Source organism: Piliocolobus tephrosceles, chromosome 19 (genome assembly GCF_002776525.5).
Source record: "Piliocolobus tephrosceles isolate RC106 chromosome 19, ASM277652v3, whole genome shotgun sequence".
Classification (NCBI taxonomy): domain Eukaryota; kingdom Metazoa; phylum Chordata; class Mammalia; order Primates; family Cercopithecidae; genus Piliocolobus; species Piliocolobus tephrosceles.
In genome coordinates this window covers 14900854-14918728 of record NC_045452.1, presented here as the reverse complement: position 1 = coordinate 14918728, position 17875 = coordinate 14900854, and the positions used below count along the sequence as shown (strand labels likewise).

The following is a 17875-nucleotide window of genomic DNA, read 5'->3' as shown; positions in this document are numbered from 1 at the left end:
TTTTGTAATTGGTAGAGCAATGCAACTGGGGGAGATGGGCTTATTTTATCAGGATGCTCAGGTGGGTGTCTCTGAGGAGGTGATATTTGAGCTGAGATCTGACCCTTGGAAACCAGGCAGGCAAAGTGCTGAAAGGAAAAGGTGGCGGGAACTGCAAAGGTGAGCCAGTTTGTCTGAAATGGAGTGGGGCAGAAGTTATGGTATTCGACATCTAAATGGTGATGTCAGGTGGGCAGAGTTCAGGGAAGAGGTCAACTGGAAATATGAATGTCTAAGTCATCATCCAAAAGGTAGAGTTAAAGCCATAAAAATGAATGAGATCATCAGAGGCAGCTTCCCACGTGCATGTGCTACTGAAGGTGTGGAAGATGACTTCAGGCGCTATGCAGAGAAACTCTTGAAATTGTACTGTGCGTTAGAAAAAATACAGAGCTAGACATGGAAGACGAAGGACAATATGGAAGACTAAGGACAACATCACAAGCACTACATGGAAAAAAATTCACAAAACACCTCTGCATCTTTCTACCTTTTTCTCACTATTTTCCCGAGTGGCAACATCAATTTCCTCCCCCGCCGCCTCTCTCTCTGTCTTTCTCCAGGCTCCTAGGTCTCCCCTTTCGTTTCTCTCCTCTCCAGAGCAGCTTCTTGGCTCCATCTTCTTCCCCCCACTACCACCTTCACTGTCTGGTCCCTGCCCGGCCCATCCCCCGCTCATTCTCAATTCCTTTTCTCTGTTACAGAAAGACGCCAACAACTGGCCAGGCGTGGCGGCTCAGGCCTGGAATCCCAGCACTTTAGGAGGCCGAGGCGGGCAGATCATGAGGTCAAGAGATTGAGACCATCCTGGCTAACACGGTGAAGCCCCGTCTCTACTAAAAACACAAAAAATTAGCCGGGCGTGGTGGCGGGCGCCTGTAGTCCCAGCTACTTGGGAGGCTGAGGCAGGAGAATGGCATGAGTCTGGGAGGAGGAGCTTGCAGTGAGCCGAGGTCGCGCCACTGCACTCCAGCCTGGGCGACAGAGCGTCCGTCTCAAAAACAAAACAAAACCAAAAAACCCAACAACTGTAAAATAACAGTATCTTTCCTGATGCAAATACTTTTTCTTCCTGTTACAAAAGACCTGAAAGTCTAACTCTATCTTTGGTGAAAACCCCAGAATCATTGCAGTGTATTCCAGGAGTCTGCCACAAGATAGAAGAGGGAGGATGGCTTGGATGAGAATGATGAGGAGACAGTGCAAGGTGTAGAGATTCACCCTGCAGTCCTGAGGACTCTCGCCTCCCCTGGACCTGGACCTGCGCTACCCATTCCAACTCTGGGTCCTTGAACAATTTACTTCACTTCCAGGTCTCAGAGCCATCACCTCTAAAAGTGGAGCTCACATTTACTTTGGAGAGCCATTGTAAGAATCAAATTAGACGAGGCGGCACCTACGCTTTTTTCACAGTGTCAATAAATTAGATGCATTTCATCTATTTTTATTTGAAGTCAATAATTACAAAGATATCTTAAACCAGTTTTGTTTTTAAGAAGTATACAAAGTTCAGTTTTCATGGTATTTACTTTTTACAGTTACCCTCTGTTTGGACATTTAAAAAGTTTCCCCTTTATATAACTTTTCCGTTTTAAATGAGTTTATATACATTTTAGGAAGTGGGTTGATTTATGGGGAAAAATAGCAAATAACAGTACAGCTCACATGGGACATAGAATACTTTTTTTTTGAGACGGAGCCTCACTCTGTTGTCCAGGCTGGAGTGCAGTGGCACGATCTCAGCTCACTACAACCTCTCCCTCCTGGGTTCAAGCAATTCTCCTGCCTCAACCTCCCAAGTAGCTGGGATTACAGGTGCCACCACCACGCCCGGCTAATTTTTTAATATTTGGTAGAGATGGCGTTTTGCAATGTTGGCCAGGCTGTTCTCGAATTCCTGACTTTGTGATCTACCCGACTTGGCCTCCCAAAGTGCTAGGATTACAGGCATGAGCCACCGTACCCAGCCTTAAGACAGAATAATTTTTGAAAAAGGGGCTCAAATAATTAGAGCCTAGGAAACAAAGATCTAAGACGAGAATGTAGCTAGTCTGTTGTCTTTTATTTGGAAGAGGCCTTAGGAATCAGCTAATTAGCCTTCCTAATTAGCTGTTTAGGGCACTTTTGCCAAATTCATCTTTAAAAACATCAACAACAAAAGCCAGCAGCACCCTATCCCGTTTCACTGTTTGAGCTTTCCATATTTAACATAAGATTTGCTGGGAAGGTCTGCTTCTTCAGCCTACTCACGATGGCAATCTAAAATGCAAGATTAATTATTACACTGTCAAATAGCTGACAGTGTGTTTGTCTTTGTAGATTGGGGAACACTCTTAATTAAGACTCCAAAAGAAAAATCATAAATAACTAGGTAGAAATACCGGTTCATTAAAGCGAGATGTCAAGAGACAGTGTTAGGGAACTGAGCATCCCCGTTCTTGGTTTCTAGAATGTCTGGGCTATAACCATATAGAAAGAGCTAACTTCCTTATAGAAACTTTCATATAGAAGATCAAACATTTTTGAGATTGGAGGACAAATTGTATTATTCTTGGTCAAGAGATTATATTATTCTTGGTCAAGGTCAAGAGGGAAGAGGGATTATGTGGATATGGAGGGAGGCACCACATAAGGCAGTCTTGGGGCAAAAGACATTGTGAGTTCCAATCCCTCATTGCCCCGAATATTTGTGTTGGTGAAATCTGGTTAAAAGGAAACCCTAAAGAAGAATATATAGGGTAGAGAAAAATAAGAGCTAACATTTATTGTTTGTTGTGTTCTGGGCACCGTGCATACATGAATTCACTAAATACTCTTCAAGACTGTATAAGGAACTAATGTTATTTCCATTTGCTAGGTGGGACAACTTGCCTAAGCTTAGACATTACAGCTGGTAAGTTGTGGAGCCAGGATTCAGGACCCAGGTGTTCCGTTTTCAAGGATCTGCCTTTTTACCACTATACTATGCTGCCCTTTTAGGAAGGTCACTAAAGGGCAACCCACAACCCAGGGTATGCAGAAGGTGGGAAGAGAGGATGCTGTTGCTAGGCAACCCATCTGGTTTTCTGAGCTGCTAATTGAATCTGCATAGCACAGATTTACGTGTTTGTTTGAAATAACTAGTTGATTTCTAAGCAGCTGCCTGGAGTTCATGTGGCTCTGGAGGTGATGAGTCATCCTACAGTTCACCCTGGGAGGGCTGGGGAGAAGTCTGGCAGAATCATCCCATCACCCAGCAGTAGCTCCTCCTCTTGTCCCCGCTCTGTCCCAGGCCACACACTCCATTGATGTCTGTGTAATGATGTTTCTGGGTGGACATCAATGACTGACTCAGACTGTGACTCCTCATACCAGCCATGCTCTGGAACCATTTAGAGCAGCGATGCTTTCTTGGTTTTGACAAATGAACCTACTCACGTTGGTTCCTTACATTGTTAACTAGTTATCTAGAAGGGAGTCACATTATATTATTGCAGTTCAAAATGAATTTAAATTCATGTTAAAATTTAAATGCATATATGTATGACTTTCTGAGATATAAAGGGTATTATGGAACCAAACAAACAAGATAGTGTGATATTACTCTGAAACATTTGGGAATCAGTGGTGTGAGTCCAATTCAAGTAGACCAGGATTTCCCTACTTCGGTCCTGCTGGCATTTTGAGCTACACAATTATTGGTTGTAGGGGGCTGTCCTGTCTGTTATATAATGTTTAGCACGCCAGGCGCAGTGGCTCATGCCTGTAATCCCAGCACTTTGGGAGGCTAAGGCAGGTGGATCACTTGAGGTCAGGAATTCGAGACAAGCCTGGCCAATGAGGTAAAGACTTGTCTCTACTACAAATCCAAAAACGAGCCGGGCATGGTGGCACACACCTGTAATCCCAGCTACTTGGGAGGCTGAGGCAGGAGAATGGCTTGTACCCTGGAGGTGGAGGTTGCAGTGAGCCGAGACTGTGCCACCACACTCCAGCCTGGGCAACAGAGCAAGACTCCGCCTCAAAATAAATAAATAAATAAATAAAAGAATGTTTAGCAGCATCCCTACCACTACCTATTAGATGCCAGTAGCACCACAACTTCCTACCCTAGTTGTGACAAAATGTTTCCAGACTATGTCAAATGTCTCCTGTCAGGCAGTCGCCACAGTTGAGAGCCACTGAAATAAAGTATATTCAAGTATTCTATCTAGCCCTTGCAGCAGAAAACAGCATTCCTCACTATGATCAGATGCTAATATTCCTAATAACATTTTTCTTAAGTATCCAATAAATATGTGAACACATTTTTATGATAAAAGATTCAAATAATTACTGAAGTTTACAGAGCAAATTGGGAAAATTCTTACTGCACCCCCTGCCCAAACTTTGTCCCTATCTCTCCCTCTTTTTATTTCTAATTTTAATTTTTTGAGATAGGGTCTCACTCGGTCACCCAAGCTGGAGTGTAGTGGTATGATCGCGGCTCACTGCAGCCTCAACCTCCCAGGCTCCAGCATTCTCCTGCCTCAGCCTCCCTAGTTAGCTGGGACCACCATGCTCGGATGAGGTTTTTAAAAATCTTCTATAGAGACAGAGCTGGTCTCTAATCCAGTGGTTCTCAAGGTGGCTTTTCCTCCCAGGGAATATTTGGCATCTTTGGTTCTTACAACTGGGGAGGGAGAGTGTTCTACCTGCATTTTGTGGATAGAGACCATGGATGCTGCTAAACATTCTATGCACAGAACCGCCTCTTGGAACGAAGACTTAAGTGGTCCAAAATGTCAATAGTGCTGAGGTTGAGAAACCCTAATCTATCCCCCACATCCTATCATAATCTCTAGTGATAGATTCACATTACAGATCTGAGCCTGCCCCTAGTAGTTAGTGTACACCTGCTAGATTCAAGGCTTCCTACCATCTTTTGAATAGCCTTCCCTTTTTCGGGAGGAAATTCTAATATTCTACATCTTGCCTCCCCGAGGAAGAAGTTCACACCCCAATTCCCAGTCTCTTTTGTAGCCAGGACTCAGGTGTGGGGCCCAGACTTCCTCAATCAGACACCCCTATGAGCTTTTGATGTGGAAGTGAGCGAGGGGAAGAAACAGGCTCTTTTGGAAGTTTGGCATTATGTAGGAGGCTGCAAAAGCATATGGGATTTGATGTTAACAGTGGCAGTGGCAGCCATTCCCCAGTGCGTCCCAGCAGTTGTGATGGCGGTTTCCTCCAGTAGCAATCCCAGTCATAGCAGTTTCCTTATCAGGCCAGTTTTCAGCTTGGTTCTGAGCTTCATTCTTGGAAGCTTAGCCTTGGACCACTTCTGCATCCTCCCTAGAATTCCCTGAGCTATACAGCATCCTTTTAATACTCACCTTTTCTGCTTAGCCAGAGTCAGCTTCTACTTAAGAACCTGATAGTAAAGACCCCCTGCTATAAACTGCCTAGCGGCTTCCCATACATTCTAGAATATGTCCCAAACCCTGTGCTTAGCCCAAGGCTCTTCTTTATCTGGGATGTACCTGTGCTGTCCATCACTCTGTTCACACAGAGTCAACCTGGTCCTGGCACCATTCCTCATTGCTCACTACTAAATAATCCTATGGGCACGGCAAACCTCTATGTACACTCTTAAAACCAAAATTTATTCAAAGACCCGTGGTAACATTCTTAAATATCTGCTAGCCATAATAAAAAAAAAAAAGTACTTTATGTTCTGAACTCCCACAATTTAGCCTAAATATTTGCCCTAACATACTTACACTAGTCCAAACAACATTAAGTCACAGCCTGTTCCTCTTCCTTATTTAAAGGGGTTTTTCCCTTTCTCAACATTCCACAAGTTACTTCCTCCTTCCTTTGTTCTCCTCTGCCTTTGCCTCTTTTAAAAAGTTCTAAATTACTAGCCAATCAAGACAGATACAAAATATAAAGTCCCGTTCCAGCCAATAAAAACCAGACACAGCAGTAAAGTGGATGCGTCAGGTTATAAACGACCCTGTCTCCTCTGTTCAGTGCGCTCTTGTGACAAAACTGGCGAGTATACCCTTTCCACAAAAAGTAAAAATGGCCTTGCTAAAAAAATTAAATTTACATTCAAGTGCTGTTTCTTTACAACATCAAAAAACAAACATTTCTAACAACCCCAATCCTCAGGTCTGTATGTCTATCATAAAGCAGACACTTTTTACACTCTACTGCAAGAGCTGATTCACTCAACTGTAAACTGCACGGACAGAAACATGTCTTTTTGGTCTCTGAGTGTCCGGCATGTGGGGTATCTGTCACAAAGTAGGCAATCAATACATATTTAGTTGCAGAATCAAGGGCAGGATGTGGACAAGTGCTGCCACCTATTGGGAGAAACTTTATTTGACTCTAAGGATTTGGACTATGGTTATCATACAAGGATGAAACTTGATACTCTCTCTCATCTAAGTTATCATTATATTAGACCCTCTCTGGTAGCCAGCCTCCAGGATGGCCTGCAGCGATCCCTGTCTGTTGGCATTCATACCTTTGGGTGGATCCTCTCACACAGAGAGGGTTGGTTTGTAAATATGACAAAAGCCATATGTGACCTCTGGAGCTAGGTCATCAAAGACTGTGGCTTATGCCTTGGTCTCTCTGGGATCACCTGCTCTGAGGGAGACCAGCTGCCGTGTCATGGGGACACTCAAACAGCCCTATGGGGAGGTTCACGTGGTGAAAAACAGGTCTCCGGCCAACAGTCATGAGTGTGCCATCCTGGAGGCCGATCCTCCGGCCCTAATCAATACTGCTGCCCTGGCCTACACTTTGACTGTAATCTCATGGGAGACCTGGAGACAGAACCACCCAGCCACGTATCCCCAAATCCCTGACCTCTAAAACCTGTGGGACAACAAATGTTTATTGCGTTAAACTTTGGGGTGATTGTTACGCAGCAACAGAGTTCTAATAAACTGTCGAACATAGATTACTGGCTACAAATAGTTCTACTTTTCTTTTGAGACAGGGTCTCGTTCTGTGGAACTAGGCTGAGGTGCAGTGGTGCGATCACAGCTCACTGAGGCCTCGACCTCCGGGCTCAATCGGCCCTCCTGCCTCAGCCACCCAAATAGCTGGGATCACAAGTAGGCGCTACCACGCCTGAGTAATTTCTTGTCTTTTTTGTAGACATGGGGGTCTCACCATGTTGCCCAGGCTGATCTCCAACTCCTGGGCTCAAACGATCCACCCGCCTCGGCCTCCCAAAGTGCTGGGATTACAAGCATGAACCACCGCGCCCGGCCAAGCCTAAGGATTAACCTAAGGCTTCTCAGAGCAGATGCCGCTGGAGCTGGGGGCCACAGAAGAAATGGGATGACACTTGGTCCTGGGGAGTGGCGACTGTATTGTCTGTCTGCAGCATCCCTGTCTGCGCTACCGTTGTTCCATGCACACAGGGAGCAAGTACACAGAGTCCCAGATACTGCCGAGGAAAGACGGAGACGCCAGGAAGCGGCCGCATCTCGGCGCCTGCGCACTGTGCCCGCGCTCTCAGGCAGTGCCGTTGCGCGCCGAGTCATCGATCGGCCGACCCCCGAGAGGCCTGGCTCCTTTAGGCCGCCAGCCCGCCTCCAGCTCTCGGGGTCCGCTCCAGGCGGCGCCCTCAGGAGTGGTGCGGGCGCTCATATTCCAGAACCCGACCGGCAGGGCGGCCACGGTGGCGTGGCTGTTTCCTCGTTTCGCCTCAGCAACCCCTCAGCTCCGGTAATCGCCGGTCCGGGGTTGTAGCCGTTTGGGGCTAGAGCTGCTCAGCCCCGCCGCCGTCCCCGTCGCTGCCTCCGGGTCCAGGCCCCACGGGCCGCCTGCCGCCGTCATGAGGCTGCGGGTGCGGCTTCTGAAGCGGACCTGGCCGCTGGAGGTGCCCGAGGCAGAGCCGACGCTGGGGCAGCTGCGCGCGCACCTGAGCCAGGCCCTGCTGTGCACCTGGGGGTACAGGTACGCGGGGGCCGGGCCTGGGCGGCCTGCGGGGAGTGGGGAGTGCTGGGTTTGGGTGCAGGGCGGGTTGGCGTCATCTGTGGGCTGCAGGCGCGGGCGTGGCCGGGCGCTAGGCCAGGTGCTGGGACGCCGGGGGTGGGGGGACTTTCACTGGAGGCCTCGGCTCTTCCGGGCGTCGCGGAACAGGGGGGTGCCGGCGACTGGACGCGCGGGTGGTCGGCTGGGGTCCCGCTCCTGGAGAACATGGCGCGGCCTCCCGGGGACTCCGGTCCCCTCCTGGGTGAGTCATGGCCTCTGGTCTTGCAGTAAACGAAACCGGGGAGAGGAGGGAACGCAAAATTCCCACAACTGGTTAGATTTCAAGTTGGAAATGATGAGCTTGGCTTGGGTTAAACCTTTCTGGACTGTCAGGGGTCCGAGTTAATTTTTTCAGCCGTTGGAGTATTTCAATGAAAAAGCTTGGAAATTGCTGGAAGTTAAAAATCTGCCCTCCATCCGAGGCCATCGGTAGCTTGTATGGCTGCTGTGAAGCGGCAGCAATTTTGGATTGTTATGTTCATGCGCCAGGCATCGCGGTGAGCGATTGGATTTAGCCGCTGAAAAGTTTTAGAAAGTACAACGTGTAGGCGTGTTTCAGCCATTTGATTTTCTTGGGCGAAATGTTGTTTTTTTTTTTTGCTAAAACTGAGGCAAACGTTGATCTTGAGAGCTTGCAGTTTGGGGGCAGTAAAGTTGAAAAAGGATCATATTCTGTTACTGGTTTATGGGACTGCAGATGAAGCTGCTTTGTTTCTCTAAAAGATATTTTTTGGGGGACAACAATTTGGGAGTAAAGCGGCACGGTAAGAGTGGTCCTCTTGAAATACTGAGCTAGTGAATTTGAAACTTGAGTGTGCTAAGGAAAAATAAAAAAGCTGTTCCCTGGGGATTTTTAGGTGAATTCTTCAAAAACAAAACCTTCCTACATTTTCACCTTATTTTTAAGGAGTTGGGTAAAATGAGGCCGTTATTCTGAACTTCTCGCCCTTTCATTTTTCTGGATAAAACATTATTAGATTGAAAGTACGCCTGTTTTTTTCCTGATTAAAAAAATAAACCCTAAATAAGATACTGACATAAATCCTTTTAAATATTATGGTAAGTGACATGCCTACTGTTATTTCTTGTTGTTAAACCCGTGTGTTTTGCATACTGGCATCATTACCAGTAGGTTATGAGTAGAAGATTGAATAAATCTTCAAACTTAATCTTTCAAAGGTATTACCATGTGTATATATATATTTTATTATTTTTAAATTAGGCAGTCTTGAAAGGATGTGAAACTCAGTATGACTGTTTGCACAAAAGGGCCCATTGGTTTCTCTTTCAGATTTGTTTTCACAGTTGAGGCTGGTTACCTGGACAGAATGTAAACTTCAGCTTGTGAAAGTAAACTCATTTTTTCTGAAAGTATTCTCATTTTCTAATAAAGATGCAGTTTTAAAATACGTCCATATGATATTATTTTAAAAGTATCTTTACTGAGCAAGTGGAGCTAGGATTGTCATGAAATGCTTTTGTTTTGTTTTTGTTTTTTACGAGAAAAGTGAAAGCAAGTTTATTAAGAAAGTAAAGGAGTAAAAGAATGGCTACTCCATAGACAGCGTAGCCATGAAATACTTTTGAAAAGCCTGGAGTTTCTAGAATTTCATTTCCTGGAATTAAATACTCCTCTTAACTCCCCAATTTCAGAGGTAGAATCCTGGAAAACTACATATGACTTTAGAAATAGCTTTTCCCTTTTTCTAAAGTGGGAGGAAAAGCTGGTATATTTATTGAGCGGACCATGACCTTTTCTACAAACAGATATTTGAACGTACATTGTACTAGATACTGTTTTAAAAAGCAACCTTTTGCTGTGACAGATGACCCATAAACACATAGTTCTTTTGAGGTGTTTTTCCTTTTTCTGCCAAAGTTGGGGTGGTGTTTTTGTGGGCAGATGGCAGATTTTCAACATTTTGTTTATCAAAGCATTTTGAAAACAGAAGCAGGGCCACCTGTTTTCTAACAAACAGGAATAGCTTCTATTTCAGTAATTTTAATTTCTCTACCAAGGATACTTCAATTAGTAAGAAAAAATATATTTACGAGTGAAATAAAAACATGAATTATTTGGAGCACTTTTCAAAATGCAGCATTGTGAGAATAAATAATATAATTGTTAAAGGAGTTCATCTTTTATTAATGTCTCAAAAAAGTAATGAAATTAGTATTGCTGAGTGTAAATATTTTTTAAAATGTTTTGTAATGTTTTGTTAGTTATTCCTCACCACTGTGTGATGAAAAACATTTTATTCTTCTAATGTCAAATAATCTGCGATGCAGAAAGAATGGGAGTTTGTTGCTTCAGGCTTATTTGAATTCTGAGCTTGTTTGGCAGTGAGCTTTTGGGTTTGTGCTGTGTTCCACTAAAAGGCATCATAACCGATGATCAGTAGAAGGGTGAATTTAGCTTGTCATCATCAGTAAGAGAGATGAATTTATACTCAGTCATATACATACACTCCCCTAACTTTTTGTGATTATGAATATATGGATCTGGCTTTTTGGGACCATTGTGAGTAAACTGTCCTGTAAGGATATTGAATAGACATCCTTGATTTCACACTCATCTTGATCTTCCCAGCTAATGTTTGGTGGTTGCATTTATTTCACGAATACTTTATTTGCCAATGTTGAAGATACGGTTTGAACTGTTCAGACAAGATCCCTGATCTTATGAAACTGAAGTTCTAGTGGCAGGGGTAGGGTAGACAGATAATAGATAAGTAGATACGGCGTTTTCAAGTAGAACATAGCAGAATAGAGAGTGCTGGAGAGGTGACATTTGGGCCGAGACTGGAATGATGAGGAGGAGTCAGTCATTTGAAGATCTGGAAGAGCAAATGCAGAGGCCCGAAGGCTGCAATGAAGTTGATCTGCTTTTTGGAACTGATGGAAAGCTCATGTGAATGGAGAACAGTGAGAGAGGACGGATGGCATAGGATGCAGTAGGAGAAATGGGAGAGGTCAAACGTTGAGCTTTGGAAGTTATGTTAAGGATTCCAAATAGAAGCTATTAGAAGATTTTAAGTGAAGGAATGATGTGATCTAATTTGTATTTTAAAGGTATTTCATTGAATCTTACATGCTGTCACTTGGAAGACACATTGTTTTATGTAACAGCAGGGGAAAAACGCTGTCAGTTGATATGTGATTGATTCTAGGAAGCATCTTAATTTCAAAGATGTCAAAATATAAAAAAGTGCATCTTAGAATTGAGGAAAGCATGGATTAATGATAGAGAATGACTGTATCCAGTCCCCCAGGTGGAGAGTTTTGGCCATTAGAAATCTATAGATAGGCATTCATTGATAAATAATTTTGATAATTTTCTCAAAACTTTAAGCTTGATAGGGTCATGTGTGCCTATAGTCCTAGCTCCTCTGGAGGCTGAGGTGAGAGGATTGCTTGAGCCCAGGAATTTGAGGCTGCTGTGAGCTGTGATCGTGCCACTGTGCCACTGCACTCCAGCCTGGGAAACAGAGTGAGACCCTGTCTCTAAAAAACAAACAAAAACAAAAATGTAACTGGACATAGTGGCTTATGCCTGTAATCCGAGCAACTCAGGAGGCTGAGGCAGGAGGATTGCTTGAGGCCAGGAGCTTGAGACCAGCCTGGACAACATAGTGAGACCTTGTCTCTTCATGACTTAGTTCTTCTAGGGTCATACTGTGTGCTTATGTATGCTTCAGATGCGCTGTTGAAGGTAACAGAAGTAGGTAGCTCTTACTATGCTTATCCATCTTTCTTGGCAGTTCTGATACCCGATTTACAATTACATTGAACTACAAGGATGCCCTCACTGGAGATGAAGAGACCTTGGCTTCCTATGGGATTGTTTCTGGGGACTTGATATGTTTGATTCTTCAAGATGACATTCCAGCGCCTAATTTACCTTCATCCACAGATTCAGAGCATTCTTCACTCCAGAATAATGACCAACCCTCTTTGGCCACCAGCTCCAATCAGACTAGCATACAGGATGAACAACCGAGTGATTCATTCCAAGGACAGGCAGCCCAGTCTGATGTTTGGAATGACGACAGTATGGTGGGTATTAAAGACCAATATATCAAGTAGAGTAGGTGATAAGTCATATTGAACATCTCAGTTGAATTCTGTTCCAGTCAGGATAATTATCATCAATAGATTGCACATTATTTTTCATATATATATATATATATTTTTTTTTTTTTGAGACAGTGTCTTGCTCTGTCACCAGGCTGCAGTGTAGTGCCTCAATCTCGGCTCACTGCAACCTCTGCCTCCCAGTTCAAGCGATTCTCCTGCCTTAGCCTCCCAAGTAGCTGGGCCTAGAGGTGCACGCCACCACTCCCAGCTAGTTTTTGTATTTTTAGTAGAGATGAGGTTTCAGCATGTTGGTGTGGATGGTCTTGATCTCTTGACCTCATGATCCTCCTGCCTTGACCTCCCAAAGTACTGGGATTACAGGCATGAGCCACCGCACCTGGCTACAGATTGTATTTTTATAGAATATTTTTTTTAACTGCTAAATGCCTATACCATAATGGGGCTGGCATCCCAAAGTACCTAGTTTCTGCCTGTTTTGTTCACATACTATCCTTCTGATGAATTATCCCTTGACTTCTATTATTGTTCCTAAGCTCATGATTCCTAGCCTTGCTTCTCTGATCTGGTCTACTCATTAAGGCTATGGATGTGGTCCAATTATTTCCAGATGACTTGCAGGATATTTATACTTGCATTATTAAATTGTCATTGCAGACTTTATATGTTCAACATAAATTTGGAAATATGTGTGCTCATGTTCCCTTCTTTGTCAGTGGCACTGCTGGTTTTCTGTGATTTTTGACTGCTTAAATCTAGCCCGTTAATACGCTTTGTCAGTTTTTCTTTTCCATTTCGGGTTCCAATGGCTTTATTCCTCAGTCTGTTTTCTGGGTTTGCCTTCTTCCTACATGATTCTGATGCTATTGTTCCCTTGCTGTCTTTCATTAACTCTTTCTCATAAACTTGTGCTCATAGTTTTTTAGCTGAAAAATACCATGTTATCTCTAGTTCAACCCTGTCATTTTACAGAAGAGGAAAATGATGTCTGTCCTCCTGTACCTGGTGCTCAAGGCTTTCTGGAAAGTTACTCCACTCAACTTTTTTAGGGCTAGTTTCTGTTCTTCCCTCCTTTAAACTGTCATCTCCAATCAGAACAGACCATCATTTCCCCCCGCCCCCACCAGCCAGCACATGCACCTGCTTGGATGCATGTGCACACACACAACCTGGTGACTGCCTTTGTGACTTTGGTCTTACTGTTCACCCAGACTGGAACCTGTTACCTTTCCTCCCTCTCTTGTCTATATTTCTACCCATCTTCCTAAGCCCTTGCCAACCATAGCCCAATAGTTTGCTTTAATTTCTTTGTATTGATTATCTGATTATCTTTATTGCCTTGTACATGCCTCATCATTTTTCCCACTTTTTTTTTTTTTTTTTGTGACAGTGTACCACTCTTTCACCCAGGCTGGAGTATAGGGCATAATCTCAGCTCACTGCAACCTTACCCTTCTGGGGTCAAGCGATTCTCACACATCAGCCTCCCGAGTAGTTGGGACCACAGACACCACCACACCTGGCTAATTTTTGTATTTTTGGTAGAGATGGGGTTTCACCATGTTGCTCAGGCTGGTCTTGAACTCCTGACCTCAAGTGACCCGCCCACCTTGGCCACCCAAAGTAATGGGATTACGGACATGAGTCACCATGCCCAGCCTTTATCCGACCTTTTAATTTTTTGAATAGTGCAAATGATCACCTTTGTTTTTTTAATACCAATACACGTGCCATCTTGTTAATTGTTTTTTGTATGTACACTTATCACCTCAACGTAATTGCTGACCTTAAACATTTTTGAGTATAAGTATTCATGGTAACTTGTCATGGCATTAAGTATAGACATATGAAAAAATACTTTTTAATAGATTGGTAAGTTGTGAAAATTATGTCCAGATATGTGGATTTTAATTTATTTTTAAAATTATTGTTGTATCAGTATGTTTCTGCCTCACAGAGGTAAACTGGGGAATGAGTAAGAATATTTTGCTGTATATTTAAATTATATTTCTGAGTCTTTTTTGCTGATAGGCTTGTTCTGGGATAACTTAGTAGGGCCCATTACTTTTACTTCTGTGTACTTTAAAATTTTCTAGTAAGATGAAACTTTTTATAGTATTTGTGATACTTTGCTAGTGTCCTTTTGGAAAATTTTGAGAAATTAATGTTGCTTAAAGTTACTAATTTCAGTTCTAAGATTTTGCATATTGTTTTGTATTCCAAGACTTGTAAAGGGTGACAGGAAAACCTTAAGAGTATGGAAACTGAGCTCGAGATCTCATAAATAATGCTTTTAAGTACATTACACTCTGTAATGTAGAATGGAGCATTAGAAAAGGAAAATAGATGCGTAAAACTTGAAACCATAGGAAGTAAATTTTACTCTTGTAATTAAATATCAATTTTCTTATTTCATCGTATTTGGGAATTCATCCAGTACCTCTTGAGTCTTTAATGAGAAACGGGTAGCAGGTATCAGAATCTAATATTAGCTCTCATGCATTTTAGTGACTTGTTTTAGTCTTTTGTAAATGACATATGGCAAAATGATCTGTTCAGAGAGGTGTGGTGCTCACCATTTTTTTTTTCATTTTCACACATGTGAAGAATTTGATAAATACTCATATCGGAATAGCTCAGAGAATGTCAGTGGTTCCCATAGAGTAGGAGTAAGGTTTGACAAGCCCAGCAGGGGATTTTGATATCTCCCTCTCATGTACTTCAGCCTAGGGTAACTCTTTTTCATTTTTCCACATATATTCTGTCCCACACAACTGCCAATAAGTAGTAAATGGCCAAAAGTTAGACATAGTGGTAAAGAAGCCAAACCTATTGTTTCATAGTTTAGCTTGATGTTAAGTAGTTTTTAATATAGTTGTTTCTATTTTCTCAGGAAATACGGAAATATTTTTGTGCCATACCTCATTTTTGGGTAGTGTGAATTCTCATTGGCCTCTAGGTTTTTACAAGTGACTTTGGAACTTTTCCATAAGCCATAGGGCTTAGGTCCTCAGAGATTTTGGAAGAATAGCTGTCACCTCTGGCTCCCTTACATTCCTCCAACCCTTTACATATACTGTGTAATTTTAATTTCCTTTGCCCTTTCTTTAATGGAAATGCAAACCCTAAAAAGAAGAAACTTATGCTTTGCATTAAGAGTTGGGCATATGCCTAGGAAACAAGCTTTCTGAGCAAATTTAATATAGATAACTTAGTTTTTTTTTTTTTTCATCTCAAAATCCTGAGCTGCAAGTTTGGAGATCTGGGTTCGTTTCAAATTTTTATTAGCTGGTAACTTTGATTATGTTATTTAATCTTTTGGACTTATAATTACAGGATCTATAAAAAGGCAGTACCTGCCATGCCTATTTTATAGGATTGTTATACGGTACAAATAAGAAAATGTTTTGAAAATAAAGATATTATGAAGTTATAAGATATTATTTCAGCATTTGTTCAGCAGACATTGAATACCTGCTTTGTGCTAGGTACTTTACTGGGGTTACAAAAATGGGTGACATGTAGTCTGTTTTTTTATAAGCTTGTAGTCATGGAAGGATGCAGATATGTAATCAGAAAATTGCAGTACAGTGCGGTATGATAAGGTTAAATAATGAAGGCCGTTGTAAGGCAGAGTTGTGGTCTATGTTACCTCTTTTGAAGAAGTGGAGAATATTGGGGTGAGTAAGAAGGCACTGGCAGAAAGTGAACTTGGTAATGAGTCAGAGGTCAGGTGATGAAGGACTTTGTATGCTAAGGGATTTAGAAGTTTGGCCTTCATTTGTAGGCCTGCATTTCTCAGTGTCCTCTGAAAATCTAGTTTCGTGAGATGATGTTACAGGGATGCTGCTGACGGTTGAAGGCAGAGTTTTTTGGTAAAGTGTTATGCACACACTATTATTGTTGTTATTAGACTCCTCAGTGCTTTTATAATGCAAATAGTGTATTTTGTGAATATGGAGGGTGAAGTTAGGTGGCTGCAGCATGTAGCATTTTCCACACTTATTCCATGTGGACCACTTTTTTTCCTAAGAACATCTAAGGCACAATTGAGGGAAATGCTGTTGTCTGTGTTGGGGAGGTACTGGTGAATTTTAAGCTGGGACATAGTACATGATCGGATTTTTAATTGTCAAGAAAACTCTGGCAGCAGGGGATGGGATGTATTGGAAGACAAGAAAGTTGAAGAAGGGATACTTGCAAGGGAAGCTCTTGTTGGATGTCAGGAAATACATGATGAGAGTCTGAAGTACCAATGGAGCAGGAAGGGGCAAATTTTAGACATGTTTAGGAGTTAGTTTCAGTGGAACTTTGAAGACTGATCAGATTTGGGACGAGGTTTAGTTAGGTAGAGGGAGGAGTCTAGGATGATTTCCAGGTTTTTGACTTATCAGCTAGAATTAACAGGTGAGGAATTGAGGATGGAAGAGTAGGTCGCAGGCTTATTTATTTATAAGGACTCACTTAAAATGTGTCCCATTTCTGAACCCAATGATGTACTTTGACTTTCAGCACTTAGTTCACATTAGGATACAAAAACTGTATTGTGTAAAAATAAGGCTTTTTAATTAATTCATTGTTTTGTTTTCCTTTTTCAGTTAGGGCCTAGTCAAAATTTTGAAGCTGAGTCAATTCAAGATATTGAGGATATGGCAGAGGGCACAGGTTTCTACCCCTCAGAACCCATGCTCTGTAGTGAATCGGTGGAAGGGCAAGTGCCACATTCATTAGAGACCTTGTATCAATCAGCTGACTGTTCTGATGCCAATGATGCCTTGATCGTGTTGATACATCTTCTCATGTTGGAGTCAGGTTACATGCCTCAGGTAAGTACTGCAAGCAAAACACAAACATCTTATGATTGCCCATACATGTGGATGGTTCCTGCTCTAAAGTGGCCCATAGTCTGAGAGTGGTGGAGATAGACAAAAATATAAAGCACTTGTTATATTGGTGAAGTTCTGGGAGAGACATATTCATATATAGGATGCCAGGAATTCATGGAGGAGAACATTTAGAATATTGCTTCTCAAACTTTAATGTGCTTTGGAATGCCTGGGGACCTTATTAAAATGCAGATTCTGATTTAGTAACTGTGGAATGGACCGTGTACTTCTTCATACTCCTGCATAATACCAGTGTTGCTGGTCTGCGAGCCATGTTATAAGTTACAAAGATATAGAGTAATTCGGTGATCAGTGCACACCTGCAGCATGCCATGCACTGACCCAGAAATTAGGATATAAAAACATTGGGATATTTCCTGTCCTCAGGGATTCCATACATAAATAGAGGAGAGAGACAAATAAAAAGATAATCAGAAATAACACAAGTAAACATAGATAATAATACAGTTGAAGTGTAACGGAAATATGAATAGAATGTTAGGGGACGAAAGGAAATGGCAAACAATTTTTCTTTGAAGAAGGCTTTACAGAGGAAGTGATATTTGATTATTTTGGAGTTTTAAATAATCATATGGTTTTGCTAGGCAGAGAAGTGAGTCTTTGAAGAGAGAGATCAATCCCTGTTTCTAGGATGCAATTTTACCTATTTGAACAAAAATTTTGATTAAAAGTATTGTAATATATTATCCTATAATACACAGTATAATTATCCTACAATATAAAATATATTGGCAATATTAATGATTTGATGCATTGTATTAAGAGGACTATGTGGAGTGATTATTTCAAACAAGTTAGGAGTCTTTTGGATTTTT

General features: G+C 42.3%; 1 protein-coding gene and 1 long non-coding RNA gene across 9 annotated transcripts in view; one reads left to right on the top strand and one right to left on the bottom strand.

The window, feature by feature from the left end:
* LOC111524026 overlaps positions 1-7537 on the bottom strand; it is a 26278-nt gene extending 18741 nt beyond the window's left edge. For 2 of the 3 annotated variants that reach the window (XR_003306906.2, XR_003306908.2), the window contains exon 1: positions 7189-7537. This is a non-coding gene — a long non-coding RNA (uncharacterized LOC111524026). Of the gene's footprint in view, positions 1-529; positions 601-7188 lie in introns of those variants that run through there. The other variant, XR_003306907.2, reaches the window with a different exon arrangement.
* The window catches only part of FBXO7 (F-box protein 7), a 24845-nt gene continuing 14505 nt past the window's right edge, over positions 7536-17875 (top strand). For 4 of the 6 annotated variants that reach the window (XM_026448218.2, XM_023189050.3, XM_023189053.3 and 1 more), the window contains exons 1-3: positions 7536-7980; positions 11820-12114; positions 16752-16979. In XM_026448218.2, the coding sequence (XP_026304003.1) occupies positions 7859-7980; positions 11820-12114; positions 16752-16979 (645 nt within the window). In that variant the 5' untranslated portion in view covers positions 7536-7858. Of the gene's footprint in view, positions 7981-8098; positions 8261-11819; positions 12115-16751; positions 16980-17875 lie in introns of those variants that run through there. The other 2 variants (XM_023189052.2, XM_023189051.2) reach the window with 2 other exon arrangements.